The 17,090-nt window shown below is 36.1% G+C and overlaps 1 protein-coding gene across 10 annotated transcripts in view; it reads left to right on the top strand.

Annotated features, from left to right (window-relative positions):
• Positions 1 to 17,090, top strand: part of LOC129725472 (potassium voltage-gated channel protein Shal) — a 520,683-nt gene that overhangs the window by 472,370 nt on the left and 31,223 nt on the right. For 9 of the 10 annotated variants that reach the window (XM_055681351.1, XM_055681350.1, XM_055681348.1 and 6 more), the window contains one exon: positions 8,846 to 8,875. The exons of the other annotated variant lie outside the window; for it this stretch is intronic. In XM_055681351.1, coding sequence (XP_055537326.1) covers positions 8,846 to 8,875 — 30 coding nt within the window. The remainder of the gene's footprint in view (positions 1 to 8,845; positions 8,876 to 17,090) is intronic. 10 annotated transcript variants of the gene reach the window in all.

Raw genomic sequence — 17,090 nt, 5'->3', positions numbered from 1 at the left:
AAATTCTTTGGACTATATACAAGCCTGCTTTTGTTCAAACCAATAAGTTCATTAGTGGATGGTTACTAGAACGGTCCTAACTAAGTAGCAGCAGTAGCGACAGCGGCAGTTTAGTAGCGGATCCGGATCAACAAAGTAAAAAGTACCTTCCATAGCGCTAGATTTTGGATTTCCGGAAATCCTCGGCCTTCTTCAAAACTTACTCAACTAATAATCCATAGTTTCAAAAAACCGTTTTGGAAAATTGAAATTTCTTATTCTCATTTAACCTATTTAAGTCTACTAACATTGGGACTTTTAAAGACACGTAACAAGTAAACCATGAATCATGCAATAAGTAGATTGAAACCAAATTGCAATCAAAGCGAAGAAATAATATTCTCAAGCAACAACTGAAACATAATAAAAAATTAAATTGTGATCATTTGTTGCACTAATGAAATTCCGAAGTTTCAAAAAATATTTTTTGTTACTACGATGAAATTGTAAAGAAACAAGCAACAACTTAAGTTGCATCGCTGCTTCAAAAAACTTAACACCAACAACGTCATTCACGTGGTTGGATTTGTTGTTGAAACGTGTAAACGGCCTTTGAGAATCCAACCTTCACTGAATAGATCTAGTGGGTGTAGCATAAAGGTTGCCAACGTGATGCTTGCGAGATACACAAAACAAACACACAAAAATACTTCTAAAAGTTGCTGTCATGTTCTGAAGCCATGTAACAGCAACTTTTGCTCGATCGTTCACCTTATATTTGTTTTTGAGATGAGGTTATTCACTGCGTTGTAACTTTTGCGAACTTGGACTAGAAGTAGTCCAAAAAGTGTGGGTCTCTAAAACGAAATGAGATAAATTGCTTTGAATTTCATTACCACGCTGAGGTGCTGATGAATTGAAGAAGCGAAATTAAAAACTTATATGATGACCATTGGCATGATAAGGGAGGCAAAATTTGAAACTGAGCCATAAACTTGCAAATGTTTCTACAACAAATGACGTAAATAGTAAAAACGAGAAAGTTGAATAGAAATTAACAACTGGAGTTGAATCCTCATCAAAATTCTGAAAATAATCAAAGATAAATCGCTATACAGACAATCTTTTTCCAATCTGACCATTTGCCATTTAGTTTCTATTGCGCCCTAGTTCGATGCATCTTCGTAGCTGGAATTTTATCATGCAGCATTTACCATGTTGTTATCGAATTCCATGCATAACTTCATACACATTGCGGTTTCATTCTTGAAACTTGTGTTGAAACAACGAAAATGTTGCAATTGGCTCCAACTCCTGCGCTTTTTTTGTCATTGTATAAGAAACTGAGATGTAGCTGCAACTTACTTTCGCATAAGAATTTGTTGCTGTGATGCACAAAGTTCATAATCGAAACATATTTTGCTGCTTGGGTTTTGTATTACCTTCTGTGGATAAAATTAATTTTAACCAGCATCTGTAATATTCTGGTGAGTGGCAGGAAAATCATTACTGCACGCATTTTGAGGCGCCAAGAAACTAATTCTCTTAGTTACAGATTGCCATAAATACTAAGTTATCCACAACAGCTAGCAGATAGACAACAGAATACATTTAACAATATGCGCGAGTGACAGAAACACTTTAACTACTTCACAATCAAATTACTTTACAATATCTAACATTTTCTTTTCATATTTATTTAAACAACGTCAACGTACTAATATATCGTATCCCCAAACTTAATGCAAAAAATATATTGATATAAATCGGGCGGTAGATTAAGTTAGTTTTGTTGTCTATCCTCTGTTTACAAAGCATTGACTTACAAAGGATGTAAATGGATTCCATAATAGTAACGAAAAAATAGAATACAGTAATCACCCGATTATATCTGTACCCGATTTTATCTGCCCCCGATTTTATCACATTTTTCACCCGATTTTATCATCATAAAATATTTCATTAAAAAAAAGTCAGGGTGAACTGATTTTCTATTACGCTTCAATATTTAAGATATTTTCCATAATTCTGTGCATCATTCTGGATGCAGTTTACATTAAAAATTCAACCGATGCACAATGTTACATTTTGCTGTTATCGTGCGAATAATTGAATAGTGATACAAATGTTTATTGTAACCGTATAATATGTTCGGAGAAGTTTCAAAATATTTGAAAACGCATCTTTTGATGTAGAAAGCTGGGTGATCAATCCTCCTAAAAGTGAGATATAATATTTACTTTTTCATTAGATAAAGATAGACGCTTGGTGTCTTAGGCAAATTATTAGGTGATCTCAAAACAAGAAACTTTACAGAAGAAATCATGTTTCTATCTCTTACATATTGCAAGCAATTCAAAAAAGCAAAAGCAAGCAAAATAGTGATGATCGATTTTTTATAGTCTCTTTTTGTTTTTGAAATTTTTTTTCAGTACAGGATCTCAAATTGAATTTTTTTAATATTTTTTATATTAGCTCAGACCGTTTTCTCGAATTCATCCCTTGACAACTTTTTTCTATCTTTTGTCATTATTCAGATATATCGTTTTATGAAAAAACAACTGCAGCTTTTTTCATATGTTTGTACAGATAAATTATCCAAAATGGAATCCAGTTAAAAAATTACAAACTCGAGAAAAGCTTACAAGCTTTATAAAAAGAATCTCTTACAGAATTTAAAGAATAATCCGTTCTGGTTCATTGAGAAAATTGACCAAAAAGACAACAACATTGGAAAGCTATGGAAGAATAACGTTACAGTAGGCTGATGATAATCAAACTATCTGTGTTCAAATTTAGTTATAGGAGTAACACCATTATATCAAAATAACATCAGAATAACGTTAGTATTTAACCAGTTTACAAAAACTGTTCAGGTTTGAATTGGATATTCTCAAAATTTGGATTATTTTTATCGTTTGTAATCAAATCTCATAAATTAAAACGTTCGAAGTTCCAGAAATGAATATAATCGGAATAACTATTGTTTAGAAAAGTGCCATGCAACACGATGAAAAGTTTCTAACAAAAACTCTCTTAATGGTATAACATTTCAAAATTTGGAATGAACTTCTGTTTGTTTTCAAATAATGATTCGAAAAAAAAAGACAACTGAAAAGTAAGAAACATTTTTGGAGAAAACAGCATTAACATCAATAAAAAAAATTACCCTTTGACCTTCCAAACGAATTGCAGTATAAGGTCGGTTAATCGGTGGCATATAGGCGTACAAAAACATATTTCTTAGTTTCGTTTTCAACCTTTCTCAACTCATATACAAAACATTATTTTAACTATTTGGTCGTGTTTTGTGAGTTTTTATGTAAGAAAAGAAAACTTGAATAATGCCACGTCGAAGTTTAGAAATAATTGATTTCTAACAATCGAATAATAATCACTTATCCTGCACTTGCTGCTCAACTATCTCCACGCTAAATGTGCTTTTATTGTACAGCGCCCGAGCAATTATAAAATGGACGGAGAAATTCAAGGCGAAGCATAAAGCACTCGACACTGAGTACAGCAGTTTGCTCCGTTCTCAAGCAGACTAAACGGACTCGCAATACGCTAAAGAACATCAACACAAACAAGCTGCAAAATCTCCGCGAATCGTAATATTCTCAGGCTAAGAATTGCAATTGTCTTTGGTTTTGTTTCTGAGTATTCATTTTTGCCGGTTGAGTTGTCTGATTGCAACGTTTCAGCGAACGTTCTTGCAGTGGATGCTTTGTAGGATGCTTCAGTTTTTACATGTGAGTCTCTGTCATGATTATTCTCTAGTCTTTTTTTTTCGCAACTTAAACATAACAACATGCTTAAATTTTCCGATTGGTTTCACGGCTTTTTTTCTGCTGAGTTACGGAAAAACTATTTTAAAGCGACCTAAATTCAAATCGATAAGCAATGTGTGAGCCCAATCCTTTGTCAGTGAAATATTCTAAAGCAAATAAACTTCAGATCACGATTGCAAGAAATGAGGGGACAAAGACGAAAACTTTTGGGTCAAACCTTGGAGGCTGTCGGCATTTTATTGGGTCGAAAACCAACCTTTTCTATATTGTATTGACAGCGCAAATAAACCTACATTGTGAGTCTTTAGAGAAACGAACGCTTAGTAAGGTTGTAATCGACTGTTGTTACTTTTTGCTGCGGTAAAATAAATTCCTCCCGCGAAAGAAATCAAAATTTATAAAATTATAAGTCCATTCATGTCAATATTAATCTATGTTATAAAATTATCAATGCGAATTCCATTTTTGGGAAGGAGCCCAACATGGTTAAATATTACCTAATACAGGTATTGCAGGAACCGGCTGGATGCCTAGAGATAAAAAAAACTCAGACAGTTTTAAGTAGTCAACTGTGGGGTTGTGTCTTGCACAAAATCCTTATGTGATTCATTTTGCCAACTTGGTTAAGAAACAAAGAGCCCAATAACTTCTACAGTCGTTTTTTTTTTGATTCTGTATAATATTCAAAAGTAATTGTTTTATGTGACCAGGCAGAAAATTTCCCAACGACGGATTTGAATTGAATATTCACAGATACGTAACAAACGACAACCAACTCTAAAATGAGTTTTCGGAACGTTGCTGAGAGCTTTTTTGCGACCTTGCTGATTTTGTTATGATCCTGTGCGCGTGTTCGTATGCGAGTGTTTGTGTACTATTACTCATGGTCCATCTGTCGTGTTCCGTTTTGAATAACTTCGACTGCGATATGACTATAAATATTCGATCGAAAATGTTCGTTTTCAAACAAACAATTTCCGGCTGCTAGCGTGGCAGCAATAAATCGAAATTCATTGACCGGATTTCTGGCAGATTGTATGATGGAGTGGTATGTTGTCAGCCCAGAAGAATGATAACTTCATCGTTGTTTGAAGAAGAATCGTCCTGAGCATAATTTATAAATAGCGTGCACACCGAAATCGAACGGGGTACTTGAAGAAAAACAAACGAGGTAACGATGGCTCCCCAAGTAGAGTTGTCATGCTACAAGTTGATCGTTAAATGCAAAAAGGCAGCCAAGCATGAAACGCTGACATGCAACCTGATTATAAATTTTCCGACCGCTTTGGTACGAAAGAAAAAACTCAATGGGTCCAAAGTTTCTGTGAACAGCGTGAATGATAAAAATAATCCGTCGATCGGATTGCACAATGGTGTACCGTTTCAAAATATTGTTACTTTACAGAATGCTTCATCGTTAGTGCTATAGCAGATTTAATTTTTATCATCCATTGTGGAACAACAACCAAGCGTAAGCTCATTTCGTCCCGAACGACGAGCTGAAATCAGGGTGCTCTTTCGTTATCGTTATTTATCCGTCTAGCTTTTAAATAAAGAGCAATAATTTTCACAGCATCAGAGCAACAGTGCTCTCTTTTACAGTACCAGCACAGTGGAATCGTATCGACCACACTCCGTATTTTGGCTTCCTCTACCGGACACCACCGCGCTTCTCGCTCGTTTTGCACCCTGGCAAAAATGATAAATGTAATATAAAAAAAAAGTCACCAATCTCGTTCGCAAAGCTTCACTGCACCACTGCCACTGCTTATCGGCTGAAACGAAACACCCCTTGAAAGACTAGTTAACTACGAGACGGGTCCTTCTCCGAGTCTGCCGATTATCGGCCACCACCGGTTGGAGAGATTTTGAGGTTTTTTAGGACAAACGGTCTTGGCTTGAAATTAAATTTTAGAGGTTTGATTAAGATTGATTGCCATGAATGATGCAGACGGGCGGTTATCTGTTAAGATAATACTAGGTGTAAGAAACCTTGCGTTCCCTTGGTCGCCAAACATTACCAACTGGATTATCTCTTCGGTGATGCTTTATAACTTCACAATGTAATATCCCGACTGAACCTTCCATCTGGTTGTAGTACCAAACCGAGCATGAAATAAAGAATCCATTCGAAGAATATAAAACGGCGAAAATGGATTGGACATAAATATACAGCGAACGTTCACTCGTGCGCACCCGCTTGCACAATTATCTGTTGAGTTAAGAGCGATGCTGAGCATATCAGGCTAGGGTGGTTTGATTTGCTGATTGAATCTCTCGAATGCTTCATTCGAATGGTTTACGATTTGCACAGTATTGGATGCAACATGTTTGTCATGCTAGTATTGAAAGACCATTTAATATTGGACACCCTAAACAAAGCTTGTCTTCTCAAAACCTCTATCAAGATAGCGGGTGCCAGCGGGGGGTGAACTTCAAAATTAAAATTTATATTTAATTTTGAGCGAAGCCCACAAATCTGGTGCCTATCTGGCGGGAGGAATATAATTCGGAGCCGCGTAGGATCCAGACGGGCGGATGCTTTTGCAAAGATCTCCCTGGAACATAAGGAAGCAGTGGTAGCGGTGCAGTGATAACAAAGAGAAGCGTTTCAACCGACGACAACCGAATCCCCAGGGTCGATGAACTTCCATCCCACCCTAGTGCCACTGTACAGACGTTCTGCTTGATGTTTGGGAACGTTTATTTAATACCTTCACAACACAGCGACGTTTATTGCTTAAAGCGTCTGCCGCTGCCACCCGTGGAGAAGCGAAATGTTTCACAGCTTACGCCCGTGTACGCTTTGCTTCGCTTCGAAGCTGTATTTACTGCAATGCTATAGATAAATTACATTCCTTTCATATTTATAAAACGTTTGAGGTTATAACGAAACGGGTAGCGACGGGTTTAAAACAAAAATATGTAGAAAAAAGTTTATCCACTCCCTTAATTTGATTGTATTGCTTTTGTTCATCTTTCACAAACTTCATCAATTATATGTGTATTCATTATCTTCAAATTGATAAATTTATCATTATCTTTCAATTTATTAATCAAATTGCAATCTAATATATGTAAAATTATTCTCGCTGTAATAAATTATGTGACAAGCCTCCATATATCGTGTATTAAGCAGTATCTGTTACTTTTAGGATTGTAAAAAATGCATTCAGTTATCGTTTCGTCAGCTAAGTATGTGAAAACCATCAATTTCAACTTATTTCGGCAAAAGTTTATCTTATTATCATCTGAATAAATAGAAAAACTTTCATTAAAGTTATGTTGTCTTGTGAGGCCACAACAGTGTTGGGCTTGTCCAAGTAACCCTACAAAAAAAGTCGAGTGGCGTCAAATCGCCTGATCTTGGTGACCAACTTACGGGGACAAAATGACAGATGAATAGCTCATCGAATTCCTTCTATAAAATGTTTATTGTATCGCGTGCTGTGTGGCATGTAGCGCCGTCTGGTTGAAACCACATGTCAATCAAGTTCAGATCTACCAATTTAGACTGCACAAAGTCACGAATCACTAGGTCGATTATGACGACCATAAAGTGGCCGTTACAGACGAAACACATTTTTCACAGAGCACCAATTTTGACCATAAATTCCTACGATTCAAATGTGAATGTTCGTTTGCTAGTCTTTCAATGATGAAATGGCATAGTATACTGCACAATTATGACTGTGACAGATGGTATTTGGACGCCATTACATACATCCGAACTAAATGGAAGAGATCTTGTAACTTTTGAGCAACTTTTTTTAGTTTTCGTGTCCTACGACTGCACGTTTGACAAAAAATTAAACTAAAAGCAAAACCATAAAGCAGATCCAAATCAGTCTTTTCGCCGCTGACCCAATAAATTTTAGGGAGAAATAAATCTAGAGCAAGAAAACATGAAAGAAAATAAATGTTTTTCTTTTTATCTAGCGCATACAGCTTACAGATCGTACTGCGATTTCAAGAAGAAGATGAATGCTTTGGAAAATCTTGAATGCAGGTGCAAAATATACCTGGAAGATCTTGTCACATTTCTCCACTATTCCGTACGCGTACGACGAACAAACTAATACACGTGCACCGGATGAATCACAGATTGAATAAGCAGAAAACATGTGCAAAATATACGATAGTATGCGTTGTTACTTGACTGGAAATGAATGTTATTGGTTTTTAAGTAGCGAATTTGTTACAAATAGGAAAAACTTTCGTTATTATACTAAGGTCTTTTCACGTGATTTTTTCCACGCTGGTTGCTTTTCTACATTATTCAAAAACGGTACAAGATATCGACCTCATTTCAATCATATTTTTCGTTTTAGGTCAAGAGTAATAATCAGGGATGTCATGTAGAAAACCTCATGTAGTTTTCGACGAGTTTTCTACGTAGAATACCTCTGGTAGAATACCTAACCAAAAATGAGTATTCTACGAGTATTCTACGAAAACCTGTAAAGAGATTTTTGTGGTGAATTAGATGAAGAATAAACGAAATTTAAGGTTAAAAATATTATTTATTTTTAATTGTGATGATTATTTTGTGTGAATTGAGAACGAATCGGACATTTAAAATCGTTGCTATTAATCTCCATCGATTGAATTTGTTTTTGATGTGTTTTATAAGTTTTCGGATTAGAAATACCTCCCGTTTGCAAAATATTCTATGGCTTTCTAGCCAGTACAAACAACAAACCCACGAATTTTTTATTTTATCTTTGAAACTTTATAAAATTTGTAAATTAAATTAAGTAGCAATTCAGAACCCAAAAAATGAGTAATTACTTAACTCAAAACTGAGTAATACTGTACCCAAAAAGTGAACAAAAATCATTCAGTTTTTAAAACGCCGTGTCACATAATTTATTAAGAGAATTGATAATTCTGCATAAATAAACAAGAGTAATAATTCAAGTCTATGACAGAACAACGAAACAAAACACTGCAATTGCACACAAGGGGTGGATAAACTTTGTGGCATACAGTAGCTGTGTTATTTCATATCACCATAATAACCTCGCGTATCGCCGAATCGACCCGAATAATAATAATGTGCATTTTTTAATTAGCCTAATCTTTCGGTGGATTTTCAGATACAGGTAGAGTTTGAGTTTTTACGTTTGTCTTTTTGCGTGAAGCAAAATTTTCTAGTGTTTGATTTTTGTTACTGTTTTCTGCTAGGACTTTCACCACACGTTTTTGATGCCATCCCCTAGATCAAAGCCAGTTGTGTAGAGTCGTTGTTTTGTAGATTGTGCCAATTGGTCACTAGCAAGCGCTGGGGTAAAACTATATTTTCGCCACAGAGGGTTTTTTGTACATAAAAGGTGGCTTTAGAGGTTTTCAAAACATCTGAACAGTGCTCATTCGCAGTTACATGCTTCATATCGACGCACCGCTTCGCCAATCAATTTCACTTTAGCAAATTACTCATCCCAGTATCATCATCAGCAAGATCTATTATATGCTAAAATATACAGTAGCAGTAGCAAGCAATTTGTTCCAGCACTCGATAACAGACTGCCAACTCGCATCCCCACTAAAAGATGACAATTTGGTGGTTGATTGCACATGGCGTAATCTGCTTCCACCTGCGAGATCTCTTTCTCTCTCCCGACTGCCTAACAAACCTAAACGCCGCCAATTTCCTGTATGCTACACACGGATTGACGCAAAGGCTTCATTAAGCTGTACACGAACATATTGTATCTCGCCGTCATCGTCGTCGTCGTCCTCATCGAAGCCCGTAAATCGCAAGCCTGTGTAATGATGCGCTATCAATAGGTTCACAGCCGGTGCAGCCGGGTGCAGCACACGATTTATGCGCAAGTTGGCGCTATTATTCATGGGTTTCATAAAAAAATAAATAGTGATCGGCGCCCCCCGAGAGTGTTCCGGTCTTTCCCGGGAACAAGCTAGAAGCTTGTGACGATCGTTCTCGTTATCGATATTGTTGTGCCTCGGTTTTTACGAAATTTCGTAAACGTTGAAATGGGATTTCAAGTGGATTTATATTTACATGTTAAACAATAGCACTCTTGGGTTGGAAAAAGTGTATGTTGATTCACAGCTGTAACGGTGGGCTGTCATCGGTGGTTGTGCTACATTGAAATTTTTATTTCGCCAGACGGTGGGAAATTACTCGATACATCCATCAACGTAATAATTCAATTTGTCGTTCACTCACGCGATATAAACAGAAAACCCAACTAGTATTTTCGTGTTGGAGGAGATTGCATAAAGTAAGAGATTGATATTCATACCCTCTGCGAACGGAATTGATAATTGATTTATTCCTCACTAGAGTATGGATATGCAGACTTTATTACCGTTTCCATTATACTTCTAGGTCCTTAATGTAAACACCATAACCAAGCAGCAATTTGAGATTTGTGTCACTCGTTTAACACTATTCGTGAACCAATTTCCAGAGCTACTGTTGAATCTAAGTACACCGTATAAACTTTATAATTACCTTACAGTCAAGTTTCCAGCTATTGCAACTAGCAGCAATCAGGCCTATTTAATTTTCCATTGATTAAACAACTCGTCAAAATAATGTAGACAAAAAGGTTTTAAAAAATCAAATTTTGAGATTTCAAAAAAGAAGTTCACGGAGCAAAATGAAATGAAATCACGACGAAATTTAAAATATATTTAAACTAACCCTTTAATTTGAGACTGAAGAAACTGGCAGAATGTTTTTCATGACAAGTTACTTTTTTTTAAATTCTCTCATCATTTTCCACACATGTTCTGATTTGAACATCTTTCTTAGGTCTAGTTATTCCCAAGTTATAATATTCTTAAAGTAACAAGTATTCAGTGTCCTACCTCTCACAGAAGGAATATGCATGGCGTTTGTATTAAATAATCGAAACTCTGAATGAATCAATTTTGAGAACGATACTTCCACCATTCCACTGTAAAACAGAAAAAGGGTATTTCACTCCAACTGATGAATTAGTCATCGATGAAAATTCCAGCAGAAGACTTTTAAGGGAAACAGTTATTATAAAATTTTCAAAAATCCAGTCCACAATAGTTGAAGACTTCAGCAGTCCAAATGCTGGCTGAATCTTAGACAAAAAGGAAGGAAAAGTTGGGCTTCTTGATGGTTCCGGAAACTACTTACCAGAACTTTGTTGAGCCATTCCTAGAAGAAGAGGTTCTTCATCTGGATTGTCAAAATTAAACTCACAATCAGCAATCTCATTTGCTGACTTGAAGCTTGACACCAGAACATGTAGCTCATTCGGTCGGACTTTGGTGATTGCAATTACGACTGCAAACCATTTAACCTGATCCTTTGAAATTTGCATTGTATTTAAGGGGGGACCCTACTCTGGAAAGTTGAAAAATTATGAATTTTCGTGATATTTTTTTCGGATGTTTAGAGAAAGTGAGGAGCTCGGGCATTTCGGCTATGGATTAAGGTATATGTGAAGATGTATTTTGTGTACCGTGGGTGCAAATATAGTGAGTAATACGATATTGGCAGTGTTTTTCTTGAAACCATGTTTTTTCAACTGGTGGTAAGTTTTTCTCAGCATCTACTGAACCGATTTTGCTGAATTTTTTTTTAACATGTAAAAATGGATTATCTAACTTGTTACGTAGCCGTTTTTTGATATCTGAGTTTTTCAATGTTTTATGATTTTTTCAATAGTGATTTTTCATGAAAAAAAAACTTTTTTTTTACTAAAATGGCCGCAATTTTGGCAATTTTTGGAATTTTCAAAAACGGCTACGTAACAAGATAGATAATATGTTTCTATATACTGAAAAAAAATTTCAGCCCGATCGGTCTACTAGAAGCTGAGAAAAACTTACCACCAGTTAGGAACTGATTTAGAGAGAACATCCACGTTCCCAGCTGCCAACAGTGTAATACTCACTATATTTACATTCACGACATAGAAAATACATCTTCAAATATACCTTAATCAATAGCCAAAATAGCCAAACACTTCACTTTACTCTAGACAGCCAAAAAAAATATGAAAATTCATGATTTTTCGACTTCTAGAGTAGGGTTCCCCCTTAATGCTTTTGTTTGGGGTCGAAAAAACACAACCAACGGTCCCATCGATTTTTTCTGGTCAATCTTCACACGAGAAAGATTTAAGCTCCGGAATCAAATAAATCATTATCTTCGTCCATGTTGGACCAACCGCGTGAACCCACACAAACAACCGATGCAATAGAAAAAAAAAAACGCTTCGGTACAGTACAAACCGGGATAGAGCAAACAATTCCAGTACACACTTTCGGCTATAATAAAATGTTTGCCGAACACGACCGGTGCTGTCGAGTGTTCGACACAAAATAATAAAACATTTCGTTTTGATTCAAACTTCGAACAGTCTGATACTTCGAATACTTATTGCAAATCGAATTATTATAGCACTCATTGTAAATCGAATTTTTATTGCTAGTGTAAGATTATAATATGCAATTTCGTTCCTTGTAATGTCCTTCACCCAGTGATGTATAACTTTTTAGTATAGGGCCACTTTCAAAGAATCAGTAGGCGTTGGAAAAAGTGCCGTTCATTATTCAGACGGTTTGCCTTTCTATCTCTTAGAGATTACGTTGAAGTGCTCGGAGTTTCAACCAAAACCGATTTATAAATTCTCCTTGTTTTCATGTACAAAACGTGTTTAAATCTATATACATAGCACCTAATTGCAACAACAATAAAATAACCAACATGCTAAACCTTCAAGATCGATCAAAATGTTCATTTGTCGTTGATTTTATAGTGCTTGCACATACATCATAGCCTAAGTGTTCGAAATTTTATGCAGTACAGTATATGGCTTCTGTGTCTCGAATTAAAATCTTAACTCTCTACTGAGTAAATGTACAAAATGCGGGAATTGGATAAGCGATACAAATCTCGATTCTAGAAGTACGTCTTCAACGTTCTGCGGTGGTGTAACGGAAACGCATCTGACTCCGGAAGTTGTGAGTTCGAGTCCCATCTGCTGAACTATGTTTTTCGTAGTTTCTACTATCATATTTTCAGTTAATTTAATACTCTATTTTCATTACTACATGTACTCCGTGAACCAAAATTTAAAAAAAACATCACTTTGCTTAGAGTCAAAAAAATAAAAAATAAATCTTAACGCCTCACAAAAATTTTATAAGGCTGTCATTCTCTTATTTCATTCATTAAGACAAAAAGTTATTAAGTTTTATTCAGTATCTGTCGTTACTTGCACCCGCAAGTTATATTGAGCTGTCAGGTAGGTTTATGAGATAAAATTTGACAATAAATGAAAAAACGAAATATTAATGAAAAATATGATTACTGCACTGCCGTTATACGCATTGTTGTCCCATGTGACTTTTGTTTGATTTTCGTTTTTAATTATCAAAAAGTCTATTTTTCATGTAGATTTTTTTTCTATTCTATTGAGATGTAATACTAATCACTGATTCCCATATTCACAATTTAGGAAGGGCTACAGAGCACTAAAGACCTCTCATTATAATGTTTGCTACATTACGGATTTTAGAAATTCGATCACTTTGCTTGTTCATTTAAATGCGGTACGTTCACATTTTTGTTAGGGGCTGATTTGTCTGCTGAATGCATTACTTTTCTAAGCATAAGATAAACGTACAAGATTCATGCGATTTGAAAGTTGAAACAGTTCTGTTGTTTGTAGTTAAAATGGGGAAAGCCTAACAACGTTTAAATATAATAGGAATGGGCAATCTTTAAAAAAAATCCCCTTTGTAATGGTGAGGCATCTTATACTTATTCATTTAACTAAACATCCATCTCGACTATCGCCCCTTGAGTATAAAGATAACAATATTAGCATGATCATTTTCCTGAAAAATTAAACAGCCTTGTTTCCCCGGTATGAACTTTCTGTTGGGAAACATCGAATGCACGTGGTGGGACTGATTTGCGTAGAAATTACAAATGGCAAATTTCTCGGCATTATTATCCCAGTGGGCTTTTTCGTGAAAAAGAGTGTTAAATCGAAAAACATTTTACTAGATTAATTGGAACCAGACTATTGCCAGGTAAAACTGGTTAGAAACCAATAATTGCATGGGTCACATTGACGGAACGCGTAAAAGAATTGCAAAACTTTCAAATAGTTTTTCTCGTTTGTTTGATTTGTAACATGGGACGAATAAGCGTAGAACGGTAGTGCAGATAGGGACCATATGGTGGTCATCTGCTTCAAAAACGTTTAAACTGTAGGTAACAACAGAAAAAGATTTCTCAACTGAAACGTCAACATCACCTGAGGATTTGTGGAAACCAGTTTGGTAGTAGCGGCCTCCGCCTAATTTTGTCTTGGCGCTGTTTGCTCGCAGGGTATGGGAAAGCTCATGCACAGTCTCTTCATATCACAGAAAAATCACAGCACCTTTACCGTAAGCGTCATGCACATGTTATTCCCCGTACTTACCGCAGTTTACTTGTGGTACTACAGCGTCAAAAGTTCGCAAACAGCATTCGCGTTTGCTTGCTTGAGGCATGGCACCGAAACACGCAGCTTATTCAGGCAGACTTTGATGATCTCGATCACGGCGGAAAACAATTTCACTAGATCCCTTGATATTTGCATTTTCTTTAATGCCTTCGCTTTGGGCCGAAAAAAAAACAACCCATGGTTCCTTCAGGGTACAGTTTCACACGATGGATCAGCACCTGAGGTGCTCCTACAGCGACTCTCGGAGATTTATATCCGGGAGGATGAGACGGGAAAACGGGTGAGGTTCCACTTTTGGAAGCAAATTAATCATTCTATTCGTTCATACTGAACGGCGAGACCAACTACAAAAATGTAGAAAAAACTCTACCTTGTCTCCTCGTCAACCAGCACTCGGGCGATGATAATCTAGCAAAAAGGTTGTCCAAGCGCGATCGACCACCAAATCGTATGTCGGCGCTAACAGCTAAAAAATGGTCACGCAGTGGCGTACTGGCCTTAAGCGGGGATTAATTCTATTCTGTGCAGCGCAAATCCGGCATACAATTCATCCGGTTAACAATTCCAGTATACATCGAACTGTAACGAGACGAATATCAACCACAACCGATGCTGTCGATTGATCGATGAGAAATGCATTTTTTTGTTATAATATTATCAACGTTTCGAAATAAGTGTATCAGTGCTGAAACACTGAAAAGTCATTTCAACATTCTGCGGTGGTGTAACGGAAACACATCTGACCGGAGATTGGAAGTTGTGGGTTCGAGTCCCACCTGCTAAACCATATTTTTCGTAGTTTCTACTGTCATATTTTCAGTTGATTTAATTTTCTATTTTCATTACAACATTTACTCCTTGAACAAATAAATCAATTTAATTAGATCTTATCTTAACTGGAGTATTTTCATATTTTTAGTTTTTCAAAAATAGTATTCCTCTATCGGTTCTTGACCTTCTGTTTACTATACACAGACTTCGCGCCAAACTTTTTATATATGGGACAATTGTATGGCTAGAAAAGCGTAGAAAAGGCGCTATATCCTTGGTTTCGAAACCCGAACATAGAGAGTAAATACCTAAGTTCCATCCCAGGAGATTGGTCAACAAAGGAGTGTTCTTTCTCAGCTTTATCACTCTCTACGATTCAGGTATAATACTTCTGATATACGGATCAGTTGGTACGGATTGTCCTCGGTCTTAGATTAAATAGTATTATATTGCGCTACACAGTAGACACCGTTGTCAAGAAAAGTGTATGGAAATCATTTTTTTAGAATGGTGGATAATTACTGGCTGTGTTAGTGTAGACTAAACTAGACTAGACTAGACAGGACAATTATAGGGCTAGAACTACGATCCAACTGACACCAACAGTCTATCCCGAGCCGTAATTTGTACATACGACTGGTTCTTTAAACAACGTTACATACGTTGAGACCATGGCAGTTGATAAATCATACGGTACCCTAACAGAAGAGCATAACTAAAAAAATACAAAATTCTATCAACGTATGATACAAATAACATATTTTGATACAATTTTGTATTTTCGCATGTGATCTTGATAACAAAAATAAATCTGAATGAGTTATAATAGCAACACCTAAAGTAAAGCTGTTTTGAAACAAGTCTATCAAATTTTCCTTTTTTATCAAAACCTGTTGTTTCTAACAATGGTTGTTGTTATACTTTCTATATCTTATCTTATTTTGTTAAAAAGCTGATACGTTACTAACAAAGTTTGATATATTTTTGATAATAGTAAAATCATTCCTGTTATAATTTCTGTTATTTTGACACCTAATGGGATCAAATTGAAAACACAGCCCGTAAGGTTTTTCCCATAACAAACTAACATTTTCTGTTACATTTTTGTTTTTTCTTTCTGATCGGGTAACCATCAATGCCAAGCATTCAATGATATAAAGTTAACAAATCTTAAGATTCAACTCATTTCAAATAAACGATATGAATGACCATGAATAAAAACGTTCACACAGTTTTTTTCAACTGTAACAAATATGAAATTACAATCATCCAAGAAAAGATCGCTTGAATTCCACTTGAATTGAAGCTACCGAAAAGTTTCGAGCGGCCCTGTAGTCGAATGTGCAATATGGCGCTGAAAGCGATACTTAAACATGAGAAAATTTACAGCCGGTTTTGCTGATGGAGCAATCGAGCAAAGATGGCAAAGTGGCGAACATAAACCGTGAGTCTAAAATTAAGCTATTCAACATGCCAGTCGAGAAAACGTCAAACGCTAACGAAGTCAAAAGTGAGCTTTTTCACTTCAACGCGAACGTGCACCTAGGCAATGGAGTGGAAGGGGAGCGTTAAAAGTGGCAACAACGGATACAATGTATCCTGTCAAAACAGCTAGATGGCTGACGGATTCGTGTTTGCTGTAAATGATTCCGACCGAACGAAAAAAGTGCATCGTGTGATTCGGTTTAGAGAATGTATGCCTACGAGTTTTGCTTTCCTCTTTTACGCGAGATTACTGTTTCGCCGATTTGTAGCCTTGCCATTTTTAAAATTCCAACCGAAACGATAAATGGAGCAGATATTAAATGCTAATGACTGTCATGCAGCTATATGAATTGCAATAATCAATGTATCGTTGGATAGATGAATTGAACAAGATTCTTGAGGAATGATTTTATTTTTGCTTCTTTCAAGCTGCAGGTGTAGAAGGATGAATTCATTTCTGCCTGATCCATGCTAAAATTATATCAAATAAAATTCTCTATTCTGTAATTCAAAAGCGCTTCTGACTTCGAGAAATAATACACGCTCTTAATCTTTTCAGTCAGGTAAAAAATTCAAACTTATTTTCAATCCA

The sequence above is a fragment of the Wyeomyia smithii genome, chromosome 2 (genome assembly GCF_029784165.1).
Source record: "Wyeomyia smithii strain HCP4-BCI-WySm-NY-G18 chromosome 2, ASM2978416v1, whole genome shotgun sequence".
NCBI classification, from domain to species: domain Eukaryota; kingdom Metazoa; phylum Arthropoda; class Insecta; order Diptera; family Culicidae; genus Wyeomyia; species Wyeomyia smithii.
The sequence above is the reverse complement of the archived record's forward strand: the minus strand, read 5'-3'. Positions and strand labels throughout refer to the sequence as shown.